The sequence below is a fragment of the Piliocolobus tephrosceles genome, chromosome 9, assembly GCF_002776525.5.
Source record: "Piliocolobus tephrosceles isolate RC106 chromosome 9, ASM277652v3, whole genome shotgun sequence".
Lineage (NCBI taxonomy): Eukaryota > Metazoa > Chordata > Mammalia > Primates > Cercopithecidae > Piliocolobus > Piliocolobus tephrosceles.
The window spans coordinates 30278950-30295027 of NC_045442.1; the positions used below are offsets into that span (position 1 = coordinate 30278950).

Below are 16078 nucleotides of genomic sequence, written 5' to 3' on the forward strand. Positions count from 1 at the left end.
TTTGAGACGGAGTCTCGCTCTGTCGCCCAGGCTGGAGTGCAGTGGCCAGATCTCAGCTCACTGCAAGCTCCGCCTCCCGGGTTTATGCCATTCTCCTGCCTCAGCCTCCCGTGTAGCTGGGACTACAGGCGCCCGCCACCTCGCCCGGCTAGCTTTTTGTATTTTTTAGTAGAGACGGGGTTTCACCGTGTTAGCCAGGATGGTCTCGATCTCCTGACCTTGTGATCCGCCCGTCTCGGCCTCCCAAAGTGCTGGGATTACAGGCTTGAGCCACCGCACCCGGCGCCATAATCTTTTAATGGAATTTTTTTCACTTGTTTCAGTCACCCAAATCGAAACCTGTCAGCACATCCATATCTTAAGATAACAACAGGCCGGGCCGGTGGCTCACGCCTGTAATCCCAGCACTTTAGGAGGCCGAGATGGGCGGATCACGAGGTCAGGAGATCAAGACCATCCTGGCTAACACAGTGAAACCCCGTCTCTACTAAAAAATACAAAAAACTAGCCGGGCGAGGTGGCGGGCGCCTGTAGTCCCAGCTACTCCAGAGGCTGAGGCAGGAGAATGGTGGGAACCCGGGAGGCCGAGCTTGCAGTGAGCTGAGATCGCGCCACTGCACTCCAGCCTGGGCAACAGAGCGAGACTCCGTCTCAGAAAAAAAAAAAAAAAGATAACAATAACAGGCCATCACGGTGGCCCAGCATTTTGGGAGACTGAGGCGGGCAGATCACAAGGTCAGAAGTTCAAGACCAGCCTGGCCAACATGGTGAAACCCTATCTCTACTAAAAATACAAAAATTAGCTGGGTGTGATGGCACGTGCCTGTAATCCCAGCTACTCAGGAGGCTAAGGCACGAGAATCACTTGAACCCAGGAGGCAGAGGTTGCAGTGAGCCAAGATCGCGCCACTGCACTCTAGTCTGGTGACAGAGCAAGACTTGGTCTCAAAAACAAAAAAACAAAACAATAACAAGAAGAGTCGATATTCCTCCTGGAACTACCTTATGTTAAAGATAAATTGTATAAAAGATGGTATGTGCAAATCAAACAACTACATTAACTTTCTCTCAATGCTCTGTGCAAATGGCACCCATTACCACCAAGCCATGCACTGCAGTAACATTCCCAGTTCTCTGAGCCACCCAAACACTGTGTAACATTCCTGTAACATATCCTATCCTGTGTTCCCTTCACATTATATACATCTCTTACATCACTTAAGGGTGGGAAGGACCATGTCCTATTTTTATCTTCAAAAGATAGTTATATGCTTAAAACAATTTCCATAACCAGCATTTCAAAACAGAAAACGTAAGTATTTATTTGTAACACAGCACCACCTAGCAATACATCTGTCAATTAAATCAGAATTTGGTTGTTGGAAATTTTTGTAAGTTGCCATTATAGTACACTTCGCTCTTTACTGCACAAATGTGATAATTTCTTTGGTTACTCTGATGGCCTCTTTTCCTCCTTACTGATTTCTCAGTTATGATCTATAATTAGGTCAAGTTTCTGAAGAGATGTGAGATTACAGCAAAATAAGCAACAATATGATTCATCTTATAGTTCATTCACAAAATTCAACATTAAAAAAAGATTCCTCTCAAACACTTTTTTTTTTTTTTGTAAAGATGGAATTTTGCTCTGTTGCCCATGCCGGAGCGCAATGATGCTATCTTGGCTCACTGCAACTTCTGCCTCCTGGGTTAAAGTGGTTTGCCTTCCTCAGCCTCCCGAGTAGCTGGGACAACAGGCACATGCCACCACGCTCAGCTAATTTTTTTGTATTTTTAGTAAAGACAGGGTTTCACCATGTTGGCCAGGCTGGTCTTGAACTCCTGACCTCAAGTGATCCACCTGCCTCGTCCTCCCAAAGTGCTGGGACTACAGGCGTGAGCCACCACGCCCGGCCTTCAATCTACATCTGCACACATTTATATTTATGGATTACAATGAGATATGAATACAATGCTATGTATTCATACTTCATTTCTGGCAATGCTGCAAAGATTAGGTCTCATACAGATTAATTTGGCTAAAAGCTCTGCACTGGGTAATTCAATAAACATTTATTGTTAGCTCAGGATCACCTCCGAGACCTTATATTGTATATGAGTTTTACTGCATGGATTTGTGACAACAGTTTCTTTGAGAAAGCAGGGGCTCAGGGGACAGGGACACATACAGAGGCATAAACTTATCCATACCAAACATTTTACATATACATATTATAAGTGCCTCACGTGGCCAGGCGCAGTGGCTCACGCCTGTAATCCCAACACTTTGGGAGGCCAAGGCAGGCAGATCACGAGGTCAGGAGATCAAGACCATCCAGGCTAACATGGTGAAACCCCCGTCTCTACCAAAACTACAAAAAAAATTAGCCAGGTGTGGTGACATGCACCTGTGGTTCCAGGTACTTGGGAGGCTGAGGCAGGAGAATCGCTTGAACCTGGGAAGAAGAGATTGCAGTGAGCCAAGATTGGGCCACTGCACTCCAGCCTGGCCAACAGAGCGAGACTCTGTCTAAAACAAAAAAAGCCTCATAACCACTCATTTAATAAAGAGAAAATTCAACATGAGAATGACTTGTCTCCTGACAGTATTAATGTAAAAAAAAAAATTTTTTTTTTTTTTTTGAGACAAAATCTGGCTCTATCACCAAGGCTGAAGTGCAGTGGCGCAATCTTGGCTCACTGCAACCTTGGCCTCCCGGGTTCAAGCAATTCTCCTGCCTCGGCCTCCCAAGTAGCTGGGATTACAGGCATGCGCCATCACATCTGGCTAATTTTTGTATTTTTAGTAGAAAGGGGGTTTTGCCATGTTGGCCAGGCTGGTCTCAAACTCCTGACCTCAGGTGATCCACCCGCTTCAGCCTCCCAAAGTGCTGAGATTACAGGCATGAGCCACCACGCCCGGCCAATATGAAGGAAAAAAAAATTAAAAGGTAAGCAAAGAATGACAATCAGCATCACACATGTAAATGCAGCAAAGACGAAAAGGTCTGTCCAATGTCCATGCCTAAACACATGGTTCTCAAGCTGCCCAATGTCAACATTCCTTAGAAGCCCTTATTCAACAGTGAAGATTCCCAGATTCCACCTCTAGAGGGTCTGATTCACTAAGTCTGAAGTGATGCCCAGGAACCTGCATCCTCCAAAGATTTAACACTGGTAGTACTCAGCCCATATATATTTTTAAAATTTCAGTCGGGTGCGGTGGCTCATGCCTATAATCCCAGCACTTTGGGAGGCCGAGGCGGATGGATCACGAGATCAGGAATTCAAGACCAGCCTGACCAATATGGCGAAACCCCGTCTCTACTAAAAATATTTTTTAAAAACTTAAGCCGGGCATGGTGTCGCACACCAGTAGTCCCAGCTACTCAGGAGGCTGAGGCAGCAGAATCGCTTAAATCCGGGAGGCAGAGGTTGCAGTGAGCCGAGATCGCACCACTGTAGTCCAGCCCGAGCGACAGAGCAAGACTCCGTCACAGAAAAAAAGAAAAAAAAATTAAACTTTTAGCTGAGATTCAGGGGGTACATGATGTGCTGGATTGTTACAAGGGTATATTGTACGGTGGCTGGGCACAGTGGCTCACGCCTGTAATCCCAGCACTTTGGGAGGCCGAGGCTGGTGGGTCATATGAGGTCGGGAGTTCGAGACCAGCCAGACCAACATAGTGAAAGCCTGCCTGTACTAAAAATACAAAAATTAGCCGGCCGTGGTAGTAGAAACCTGTAGTCCCAGCTACTCAGGAGGTTGAGGCAGGAGGATCGCCTGAACCCGGGAGGCGGAGTTGCAGTGAGCCAAGATCGCACCACTGCACTCCAGCCTGGACAACAGAGCAAGGCTCCGTCTCAAAAAAAACAACAACAACAACAACAAAAAAAACTATACAGTATTTATTAACACATCTTTTAAAAGGAAGAAATAAAGAGAAAATAAAAGTACTTATAATACTTAAAGTATGCTAGTACGAAACTGTACAAACACTGTTAGTGTCATGAGGACCTGCCCAAGGCTCAAAAGCCCAAATGAGAGGAAAGGGACCAAAAGCGTGAAGGTCCCCGCCTCTCCGCGCTCACCTTCCCATACATCCCTCTGCTCAACAGCTCTCCACAGCCTCTCGCTGAAACTGACAGCTCGGAAGGGGGTTTGACTGCGCAGCCGGCGCACTAGAGAAAGGGGCGGGCATGTGGCCCTAGAGGCGGGCCCAGGAAATTCAAAACAAGCCCGCAGAGGTGCAGGCCTGCCAGCCCCTGCCTTACCGGCTTGCTCCCCTTCGCGGCGGCCGTGCCTCCCCGGAACTCCACGGCTTACCTTTACCCGGAGCCGCAGGACCTGAGGCTGAACCTGAGACGGCCGTGACCCCCGAAGCGCCAGTGCCCGGAGGGTCGGGGGCCGCAGGGCCAGGGGCCGAGGCGGTCACCCGGCTGAGAAGCGCGCTGGCCACCTCAGCGCCGACGCTGTCCACCTCTCCCGAGGCTCCGGAGCCCGCCACTGCCTCCTCCAGCAGCCGGGCCTCACGGCGCAGCGCCTCTTCGGCCTCGCGGAGGTTGCTCTGCCGTAGGAACTGCAGCACGGCCAGTAGAGTCTGTCGGTCGTGCGGAGCGCCGGCCTCCGGAGCAGCGGCAGGCACCGGGACCGCCCCCGCCGGGGCAGCGGTGGAGACAGCCACCGTGAGCTTGGGGGTCCCGCCATCCCCGCCAGTGGACGACGACGCCGCAACGTTCCCGCCGCCGCCGTTGGGGCCGTTGTTGGTAGTGCCGCCGCTACCCTCGCCTGCGCCGTCTCCCGCCTGCGGAGGTAGCAGCGTTGGCGGTCCCTCAGGCTCTAGCTTGACCGCCACCTCCGTCTGCTCCTCCGCCAGCGCCGCCATCTTGCGGCTGAGCCACCTTGCGCCGTCAAGCGTGATTGCATTTTCGCCACACGGAGGGCGGGGAGGAGCATTTCACGACAACTCTAGTAGGCCATTTACGGCAGTAGGAGGAGCGAAAAGGAAGGAGAAACGGAATAGGAAAGAGAGCAACTTTCAAAAACCAGCGAAAGAAAGGCAGGAAGTGGGCATAGGGAACACCTATTACATTTGTCTGATAATAATTGCCATTTATTGCAGACCAGCTATATTTAGGCATTATGATAGACGTTTTACATTATGTGATCTCCTTCAATTCAATAATCTTTTTCTTTATTTTTTTTGAGACGGAATTTCACTCTTGTCGCCCAGGCTGTTCAAGCGATTCTCCTGCCTCAGCCTCCCCAGTAGCTAGGATTACAGGCATGCGCCACCACGCCCGGCTACAATTAAATAGTCTTATGAGGTAATATTATCCCCACCCCACAAATGGCTCTGCCGAAACCAAGAAAGGTTAAATAACTTAGCAGAGTCACGCAAGAAGAAAGTCCAAATGTCAACATTCGAATCCACGTATTTAACTCAAAAGTATATACCATTTGCCAGAGGAAGGCTTCCAAGATACTGGTAATGTTTTCCATTTTGACCCGAATAGTGCTTTTTTTTTTTTTTTTTTTTGCAATTTTTACTTTTGTAAAAGTTAATCAAGCTGCATGCTTTATGAACTTTTAACCATATACATTACATTACATTTTATTTATTTATTTACTTATTTATTTTTTGAGACGGAGTCTCGCTCTGTCGCCCAGGCTGGAGTACAGTGGCCCGATCTCAGCTCACTGCAACCTCCGCCTCCCGAGTTCAAGCGATTCTCCTACCTGAGCCTCCCGAGTAGCTGGGATTACAAGCATGTGCCACCACGCCCGGCTAATTGTTGTATTTTCAGTAGAGACAGGGTTCCGCCATGTTGGCCAGGCAGGTCTCAAACTCCTGATCTCAGGTGATCCGCCCCTGGGTGTCCCAGAGTCCTGGGATTACAGGCGTGAGCCACCGCACCTGGCCCATATACATTACATTGCAATAAAAAGTTTTTAAGTGCAATAAAAAGTTTTACAGGTGCGGTGGCTCACACCTGTAACCCCAGGACTTTGGGAGGCCGAGGAGGGCAGATCACGAGGTCAAGAATTAGAGACCAGCCTCACCAACCAACATGGTGAAACCCCGCATCTACTAAAAATACAAAAAATTATCTGGGCGTGGTGGTGCGCCCCTGTAATCCCAGCTACTCTGGAGGCTGAGGCAGAAGAATCGCCTGAACCCCGGAGACGGAGGTTGCAGTGAGCCGAGATCTCGCCACTACACTCCAGCCTGGGCGACAGAAGGAGACTCCATCTCAAAAAAAAAACAAAACAAAAAAAACAGAATTTTGTGGTTGTGAAATATGTACATTATGTATTCATGCTATTATCCGTTATTACAAATAAACCATTTTAATTGTATATTTAAAAATCATAGCCAGACGCAGTGGCACATACCTGTAGTCCCAGCACTTTGGGAGGCTGAGGTGGGTGGATCACCTGAGGTCAGGAGTTCGAGACCAGCCTAGCTAACATGATGAAACGCCGTCTCTACTAAAAATGTAAAAACTTAGCCAGGTGTGGTGGCGGGCACGTGTAATCCCAGCTATTCGGAAGGCTGAAGTAGAAGAATCACTTGAACCCACGAGGTGGAGGTTGCAGCGAGCCGAGATCGCACCATTGCACTTCAGCCTGGACAACAAGAACAAAACTCCGTCTCAGGAATAAAAAAACAAAATCATATATGCCATTTTGCAATGTGCTTCATAGGTTATAAAACCCTCCTGCATATTTTATCTCATTGGGACCTTGTAACTACAGATGAGAAAAGTGAGCCTGAGGCATTGGGAAAATCTAGCACAGCTGTTCAAGTTATTGGTTTTGAGGTCTTACCAGCGTCCTTTGACTCTGCTTACTTTTTAAAAATATTGTATTTTATTTATTAGAGATCTGGAGCCTTATTATATTACCTAGGCTGGCCCTGAACTCCTGGGCTCAAGCAGTCTCCCACCTCAGCCTCCCAAGTAGCTGAGACTACAGGCACAGACTACCTGGCTTGACCTTGCTTACTGGCTGAATAACCTGGAGCAAGTTGCTTAATTTACTATGCCCCAGTTGCCCAATTTCTGTTTTTTTTATTATTTTTAATTTTTTGAAACAGAGTTTCGCTCTTGTTGCCCAGGCTGGAGTGCAATGGCATGATCTCGGCTCACTGCAACCTCCGCCTCCCAGGCTCAAGTGATTCTCCTGCCTCAGCCTCCTGAGTAGCTGGGATTACACCCATGTGCCACATCAGGCCCAACTGATTTTGTATTTTTAGTAGAGACAGGGTTTCTCCATGTTGGTCAGGCTGGTCTCAAACTCCCAACCTCAGGTGATCTGCCTGCCTCAGCCTCCCAAAGTGCTGGGATTACAGGCCATCACACCCGGCCCCAGTTGCCCAATTTCTCACCAAAAAACTAACAGTACTTACATCACACTGTTTTGAGAATTAAATAAGATAATGCATATGCAATAGCTAGTACATAATAAATAGCCATTGGTTGTTTCTACTTCACTTTAAAAGGTGTTCTGTAAATGTTTGATTAAGAAAGTGCAAGTGAGGCCGGGCACGGTGACTCAAGCCTGTAATCCCAGCACTTTGGGAGGCCGAGACGGGCGGATCACGAGGTCAGGAGATCGAGACCATCCTGGCTAACACGGTGAAACCCCGTCTCTACTAAAAAATACAAAAAACTAGCCGGGCGAGGTGGCGGGCGCCTGTAGTCCCAGCTACTCGGGAGGCTGAGGCAGGAGAATGGCGTAAACCTGGGAGGCGGAGCTTGCAGTGAGCTGAGATCCGGCCACTGCACTCCAGCCTGTGCGACAGAGCAAGACTCCGTCTCAAAAAAAAAAAGAAAGTGCAAGCCTGATGTTCAAAAGTGATCTCAAGACTGAAATACAGAGCTACTCTTGGGATAGAGGTGGTGGCTCATGCCTGTAATCCCAGCACTTTGGGAGCTGAGATGAAGGTTGCAGTGAGCCAAGATTGTGCCACTGCACTCCAGCCTGGGCCACAGAGTGAGACTCCAACTCAAAAAAATAAAAATAAATAAAAAATAAATAAATAAAATACTGAGTGTGACCCATTAAATTGATCTTAATTGAATTAATTTTTTTTCAATCTTGGCTCACTGCAAACTCCACCTCCTGGGTTCAAGTGATTCTCATGCTTCAGCCTCCTGAGTAGCTAGGATTACAGGTGTGCACTACCATGCTCAACTAATTTTTGTATTTTTAGTAGAGATGGGATTTTGCCATGTTGGCAAGGCTGGTCTCGAACTCCTGACCTCAAGTCATCTTCCTGTCTCAGCCTCCCAAACTGCTGGGATTACAGGAATGAGCCACTGTACCTGGCCAACCCTGTGTTTAAAAAATAATAATAGTAATCTATAATCTATAACCCCGCACACTTTCTTTTTTTTTTGTTTTGAGACGGAGTCTTGCTCTGTCACCCAGGCTGAAGTGCAGTGGTGCAATCTCAGCTCACTGCAACCTCCACCTCCCGGGTTCAAGCAATTCTCCTGCATCAGCTTCCCGAGTAGCTGGGACTACAGTCTTGCACCACCATGCCTCGCTAATTTTTCTATTTTTAGTAAAGATGGGATTTCACTATGCTGGCCAGGCTGGTCTCGAACTCCTGACCTTGTGATCCACCCACCTCGGCCTCCCAAAGTGCTAGGATTACAGGCGTGAGCCACTGTGCCCAGCATAACCCCTCACACTATCACATACTAGTTTTAGCATCCATTTCTGATTTTTTTCTGCATCAGTTATTAATACTATGGTTACCAATTGGTGATTTTCTAATTTCATCATTTATCCTACACTTACTAGTTGGCTTTCTAATGGAAGGAAGAAATTTTCTGTCTCTTGGCCGGGCACAGAAGCTCACACCTGTAATCCCCACACTTTGGGAGGCTGAGGCCAGGCTGGGGGGTCACTTGATGTCAGGAGTTTGAGACTAGCCTGGCCAACATGGTGAAACCCCATCTCTACTAAATAATAAAAAAAAAAAAAAAAAGAACCTGGCATGGTGGCTCACACCAGTAATCCCAGCTTGGGAGGCTGAGAGAGGACAATCATTTGACCCAAGAGGCAAGGTTGCAGTGAGCCGTGATCACATCACTGCACTCCAGCCTGGGTGATAGAGGAGACTCCGCCTCAAAAAAAAAAAAAAATCTGTCTCCCTATTTATTTATTCACACAGTTACTATCATCATTTTTATTTTGATATTGTTTGTCACAAATCTGATCATTAGGATCTCCTTCAAACTGGCTCCTGTATTTATTTGATATGGCCACATAATTGTTTGAGCTTCCTTCTTAATTTCTAGCACGAGACATTCTAAACTCCCTTTGTATTGTCCCAGGCTAGAGTACAGTGGCACGTTCGTGGTTCAGTGCAGCCTCTACCTCCCTGGGCTCAGATGATCCTCCCACCTCAGCCTTCCAAGTAGCTGAGACCACAGGCATGTGCTACCATGCCTGGCTAATTTTTGTGTTTTTTGTAGAGACAGGGTTTAGACATGTTGCCCAGGCTGGTCTTGAACTCCTGGGCTCAAGTGATCCATCTGCCTCACCCTCCCAAAGTGCTGGGAATACAGGCATGAGCCACCGTGCCTGGCCAGTTCCTTTTATTGGTATTAGAAACCAAGACCAGAGTGTGAGGTATGTAATTGCTTCTAGGCCCTCTCACAGATAGTGGTTGAGAAATGTACATACATCTACATGTACACATATCTATCTACATTAATTTATCTTTATCCTTAAGTTCACCTTAAATGTCTCCAATTCTAATCTAGTAAAGCAGAATTTATTCTATCCATTCCCTTTTCTATATTTTTAACACCCTTTTCCAATAGTGAGAATTGTGTGGTTGTTCACAACATATTTACTTACTTGCTCAATCCTAGGATGTACAGAAAGTGGCTTCAGAATTGCTAACCTATGTCTCCGTGAAAAAGAAGTGTACTAATTAGATTCACTAATTTTTAGAATGCTGGCAGTTCTAGCTTTGCACAATAGTCTGGGGCCATAAAAAATAAGTGTGCTGGCCGGGTGCGGTGGCTCACACCTGTAATCCCAACGCTTTGGGAAGCCGAGGCAGGTGGATCACCTGAGATCAGGAATTCAAGACCAGCTGGCTAACATGGTGAAAACCATCTCTACTAAAAATAAAAAAATTAGCCAGGCATGGTGGCAGGCACCTGTAATCCCACCTACTTGGGAAACTGAGGCAGGAGACTCACTTGAACCTGGGAGGCAGAGGCTGCAGTGAGACAAGATTGCTCCACTGCACTCCAGACTGGGTGACAGGGTGAGACTCCATCTCAAAAAAAAAAAAGTTTGCAAGTGGAAACCATGCAAAGTGATATTAATAATCAATGTTAATGTTAACGTTGCTCTGTGACCTTCAAAAAATGAAAATATTCAACAGTCTCTTACTGTTGATTATAAATGTATAGAAAAATGAAAAATAAGCCAGGTGTGGTGGCTTACGCCTGTAATCCCAGCACTTTGGGAGGCAGAGTCGGGCAGATCAGAAGGTCAGGAGATCAAGACCATCCTGGCCAACATGGTGAAACCCCGTCTCTACTAAAATATAAAAAATTAGCTGAGCATGGTGGTATGCACCTGTAGTTCCAGCTACTGCAGGGCTGAGGCAGGGGAATCGCTTGAACCCGGGAGGTGGAGGTTGCAGTGCGCCGAGATCGCACCACTGCACTCCAGTCTGATGACAGGGCAAGACTCTGTCTCAAAAAAAAAAGAAAAAGAAAAAGAAAAACATAGTAAAACTGATATTTATTTGGTACACTGTAATTTAAAACATTAGAAACATTAAGGATTAAAGTGCTTCATTTCTTTGTTAAAAACTCATCAAGAATAATAGGAGTGCAAAGGCTTATTGGAAAAAAAAACTCATTACGAATAGTTTGAATAGTGCTTCCCTTCTTCTCTTACAATTTACAGTATAGTGATAACATGTTTTTCATGCCTAGCAAATTGTCGTTTGCATTTTTTTTCTCTTGTGCTTTCAATGTTGTGAAATGTCTCTTGAGAGTTCCTATTTAATGCAAAGGTTTTTTTTTTGCTGGCAACACTTCCTCTGGGATATCTTCATCCTTTTAATAACAATGAACTTCATCATTTATGTTGATAAATTTGCCATGTATGAGTGATTGAAATTTAACTTCCAACACTTTTCCTGTTTGTTTGTTTGTTTGTTTGTTTGTTTGTTTGTTTTTTTTTTTGAGACAGAGTCTTGCTCTGTCGCCCAGGCAGGGTGCAGTGATGCGATCTCAGCTCACTGCAACCTCTACCTCCCGGGTTCACGCCATTCTCCTGCCTCAGCCTCCCGAGTAGCTGGGACTACAGGTATGTGCCACCACCCCCAGCTAATTTTTTTTTTGTAGTTTTAGTAGAGACAGGGTTTCACTGTGTTAGCCAGGATGGTCTTGATCTCCTGACCTCGTGATCCGCCTGCCTCGGCCTCCCAAAGTGCTGGCATTACAGGCGTGAGCCACCGTGCCCAGTCACTTTTCCTTTCTTTACTACACTTTTATGTTTGTTTGTTAATTTCTTCTTCTGATGATTTGTTTGTTTCTTTTGAGACAGGGTCTCACTCTGTTGTCCGGGCTTGAGTTCTATGGTGTGATTGTGTCTCACTATAGGCTCAACCTTCTAGGCTCAAGGGATCGTCCTACCTCAGCCTCCCTAGTAGCTAGGACTACAGGCTTGAGCCACCATGCCTGGCTAATTTTTGTATTTTTTATAGAGACAGGGTTTCACCATGTTGCTCAGGCTGGTCTCGAACTCCTGGGCTCAAATGATCCACTCGCCTGCCTCAGCCTCCCGCAGTGCTGGGATTACAGGCATGAGCCATTGTGCCAGCCTGATTATTCATTTTTATCAAATGTCACGTGAGTCGCTGGCAGACAAGGAGACAAGACAACTACAACTGAATAAGGTAAGTACAATAACCAATCACCTGCTCACTTTGAAAGAAGTGAGATGCCCGGCGCAGTGGCTTATGTCTGTAATCGCAGCACTTTGGGAGGCTGAGGCGCGTGGATCACCTGAGGTCAGGAGTTCGAGACCAGCCTGACCAATATGGAGAAACCCTGTCTTTACTAAAAATACAAAATTAGCAGGGCGTGGAGGCACATGCCTATAATCCCAGTTACTCGGAGGCTGAGACAGGAGAATCACTTGAACCCGGGAGGCGGAGGTTATGGTGAGCCGAGATCATGCTCCAGCCTGGGCAACAAGAGTGAAACTCTTATCTCAAAAAAAAAAAAAAGAAAAGAAAAAAATGAGAAGATGGTTACCGATCACCAGGTGTCTCTGTTGTTAAAGATTTGTGGACTGAAGAGCTAGTAGCAAAGTTTATACTTTATGCAATTGTAGTGAATGTACTATGGTAACTACCTTTGAAACATGTTATTGTTGGACTGATGTTATTTAATTAAACTGTGGTAATTGAAATTCATACATATCAGAACTGAACAAAGCAAGACCCTTCTGTATTTTTTGTCTTTAGCCTGTAGATATATAGTCCAAATCCTGTGCTGAAAAGGATTTTGGGTTAGTTCTTCCCCACCCCATTCTTCACAGTGGTTATCTTAATCATTTGAAACACGGTTTGATTAATTTATTTCTCTTTGTATTCAATTTTAGAAGGTTTTCCATCTTTTTTTTTTTTAATGTGAAATTCAGGACTATGCCAAAAAGTATATTCAGGGAAGTGTCATATCCATTCCTTCTATCCTTTATTCCACCCCATTCTGACCACACCCTTTTATCCTCTCTGTTTCTTTTTCAAATGTGCAGATAAGGTACAGTATATTTTCTTCTTTCTCTTTCTTTCTTTCTTGTTTTTTTTTTTTTTTTTTGAGACAGAGTCTCACTTTGCCACCCAGGCTGGAGTGCAGTGGCACTATCTTGGCTCACTGCAACCTCCACCTCCTGGGTTCATACGATTGTCCTGCCTCAGCCTCCTGAGTAACTGGGATTACAGGCGCCCACCACCACGCCTGGCTAATTTTTGCAGTTTTAGTAGAGACAGGGTTTCACCACGTTGGCCAGGCTGGTCTCGAATTTCTGACCTCAAATGATCCACCCGCCTCAGCCTCCCAAAGTGCTGGGATTACAGGCATGAGCCACCATGCCTGGCCTCTCTTTCTTAAACAAAAGGTGGCATACTATAGATCCTCTTTTTTAAGTTGCTCTTTTTAACTTAGCAGTGTATCCTGGAAATCGGCCAGGCAAGGTGGCTCACTGCCTGTAATCCCAACACTTTGGGAGGCCGAGGTGGGTGTATCACCCGAGGTCAGGAGTTCGAGACCAGCCTGACCAACATGGTGAAACCCTGTCTCGATTAAATACAAAAAACTAGCTGGGTGTAGTGACACATGCCTGTAATCCCAGCTACTTGGGAGGCTGAAGCAGGAGAATTGCTTGAACCTGGGGAGGCAGAGGTTGCAGTGAGCCAAGATTATGCCGTTCCGCTCCAGACTGGGCAACAGGAGCAAAACTCCATCTCAAAAAAAAAAAAAAAGTATCCTGGAAATCATAACTGTCTTTAGAGAAATTTTTCAATTTTTTTTTTTTAGCGTTTCACAGAACTCTATCTTGTGGATGTTCAATTGTTTATTCCACTACTCTCCTATGTATGGACACTTAGTTTCCAGTGTTGTATAATTACCAACAGTGCTGCATTAAATAACCTTTTGTGTATGTATTTTTATGTTGTTGGATTATATCTTCAGAATAAATTCCCAGAAGAGTGATGGCTAGGTGAAAAGATAAGTGGACATTTTGTTTTCCCAGGTGTTGCAGAATTCCCCTCCATAAAGTTTGTATCAATTTGCAATCCTGTCAGCAACGTGTGAGAATGACTATTTCCTCACAGCCTCATCAACAGAGTGAATTGTTACTTCCTAAATTTTTGCCATTCTGATAGGTGAGAAATGGTATCTCAGTATGGTTTATTTTTATTGCCATTATCGTCATTTAATTTACATGTAATAAAATTGAACTTTTTTGATGTGCTTTTATGGGTTTTAACACATCTTACAGATTTATATTTTATTTTTGAGACAGGGTCTGGCTCTGTCAGCTAGGCTGGGGTGCAATGGCACAATTATGGCTCACTGCAGACTCTACCTCGTGGGCTTAAGCAAACCTCCCACCTCAGCCTACTCTCCCATTATCCCCTAGTAGTTGAGTCTACAGGCGAGTGCTACCACGCCCAGCTAATCTTTTATTTTTTGTATTCTTTTTAGAAACAGGGTTTTGCCATATTACCAGCTTGGTCTTGAATTCCAGAGCCCAAATGACCCACCCGCCTCAGCCTAACAAAGTTATTTATTTATTTTAGAGCCAGGTTCTCACTCTGTTGCCCAGTCTGGAGTGCAGTGGCAGGATCTTGGCTCACTGCAGCCGCAACCTCTCTGGCTCAAGCAATCCTCCCATCTCAGCCTCCCAAGTAGCTGGGACTATAGGCGCAGATCATCACACCTGGGTAATTTTTGTGTTTTTTATACAGATGTAGTTTTACCATGTTGCCCAAGCTGGGGCTTTGTCTTTGTAGTGTTTTCCTGGCTATTGTTACACATGTTTTTTTTCTATCACATAACATAGATGTTTTGAAGTTTAAAATCAACATGTCTGTTTCCATGAAAAAGCTTGTATCTTTCTTTTTTCTTTCTTTTTTTTTTTTTTTGAAATGAAATCTCGCTCTGTCGCCCAGGCTGGAGTGCAGTGGCATGATCTTGGCTCACTGCAACCTCTGCCTCCCGGGTTCAATCGGTTCTCCTGCCTCAGCCTCCCAAGTAGCTGGGGCTACAGGCGCACGCCACTGTGCTCAGCTAATTTTTTGTATTTTAGTAGAGACAGGGTTTCACCATGTTGCCCAGGCTGGTCTCGAACTCCTGAGCTCAGGCAATCCGCCCACCTTGGCCTCCCAAAGTGCTAGGATTATAGGCATGAGCACCACACCCAGCTATTTGGCTTTCTTTTGATAATTTTCATTTATTTTCCAATTTTTAAACGTGTGTGTGTGATCATGGTCTCCCTCTGTCACCCAGGCTGGAGTGCTGGAGTGCTAGGTGTAAGTGATGCAGTCATAGCTCATTGCAGCCTGGAACACCTGGGCTTAAGCAGTCCTACTGCCTCAGCCTCTTGAGTCACTGGGATCATAGGTGTAAGCCATCATGCCTGTCAAAAGTAGTACATATTTTTAAGTTTCTTGTTATATGTTAACTAATTTCTTTCCTTTCATTTTTATTTTTAATTTTTTTGAGACAGGATCTCATTCTGTTGCCCAGGCTGGACTGTGGCAGTGTGATCACAGCTCACTGCAGCCTTGACTTCCTGGGCTCAGTGATCCTCCCACCTCAGCCTCCCAGGTAGCTGGGACTACATGCGCAGTGTAGTACTACTGTGGGCGGTTTTTAAATTTTTTTTTATTTTTGTGGAGACAGGATCTCACTATGTTGCCAGGGTGGTCTGGAACTCCTGGGCTCAAGCAATCCTCCTGCATTGGCCTTCCAAAGTTCTGGGATTACAGGCATGAACCAACACACCAGTCTAATTGCTTTCTTTAAGGTTGTACAGATTACACTGTCAACAGCAATAAAAAGGCCTATTTTCACTAAAATAATGACTTGTCAATTTCAACATGTGGCCAAAATGCAAATGTTTCTACCTTGTGACCCACCAATTCCACTGCTAGAAGTATAGAAGTAATTATCAGGCATGTGCTGGCTTTCACACGGTTGTCCTCTGAAGAATATGATGGTGTGATACCAGGTATTTTAGAAAGCATAAGTGTGTTAAAATCCATGAACAGGGGGATTATGAGAAAGGACTTCAATATTTTATTGTATATACTTTCTTGTGTTGTTTTAATTTTTTTGTTGTTGTTCTGACTGAGTTTCTCTTATTGCCCAGGCTGGAATGCAATGGCACGATCTCAGCTCACTGCAACCTCTGCCTCCCGTGTTCAAGTGGTTCCCGTGCCTCAGCCTCCTGAGTAACAGGGACTACAGGCATGCGCCACCATGCCTGGCTAATTTTTTTTTTTTTTTTTGGGGG

The 16078-nt window shown here is 45.6% G+C and overlaps 1 protein-coding gene across 1 annotated transcript in view; it reads right to left on the reverse strand.

The window, feature by feature from the left end:
• Window positions 1–4917, reverse strand: part of TAF5 (TATA-box binding protein associated factor 5) — a 23056-nt gene extending 18139 nt beyond the window's left edge. The window contains exon 1 of the mRNA XM_026448933.2: window positions 4328–4917. Within this exon, the coding sequence (XP_026304718.1) occupies window positions 4328–4886 (559 nt within the window). The 5' untranslated portion in view covers window positions 4887–4917. The remainder of the gene's footprint in view (window positions 1–4327) is intronic.
• Window positions 4918–16078: the final 11161 nt, after the last annotated feature.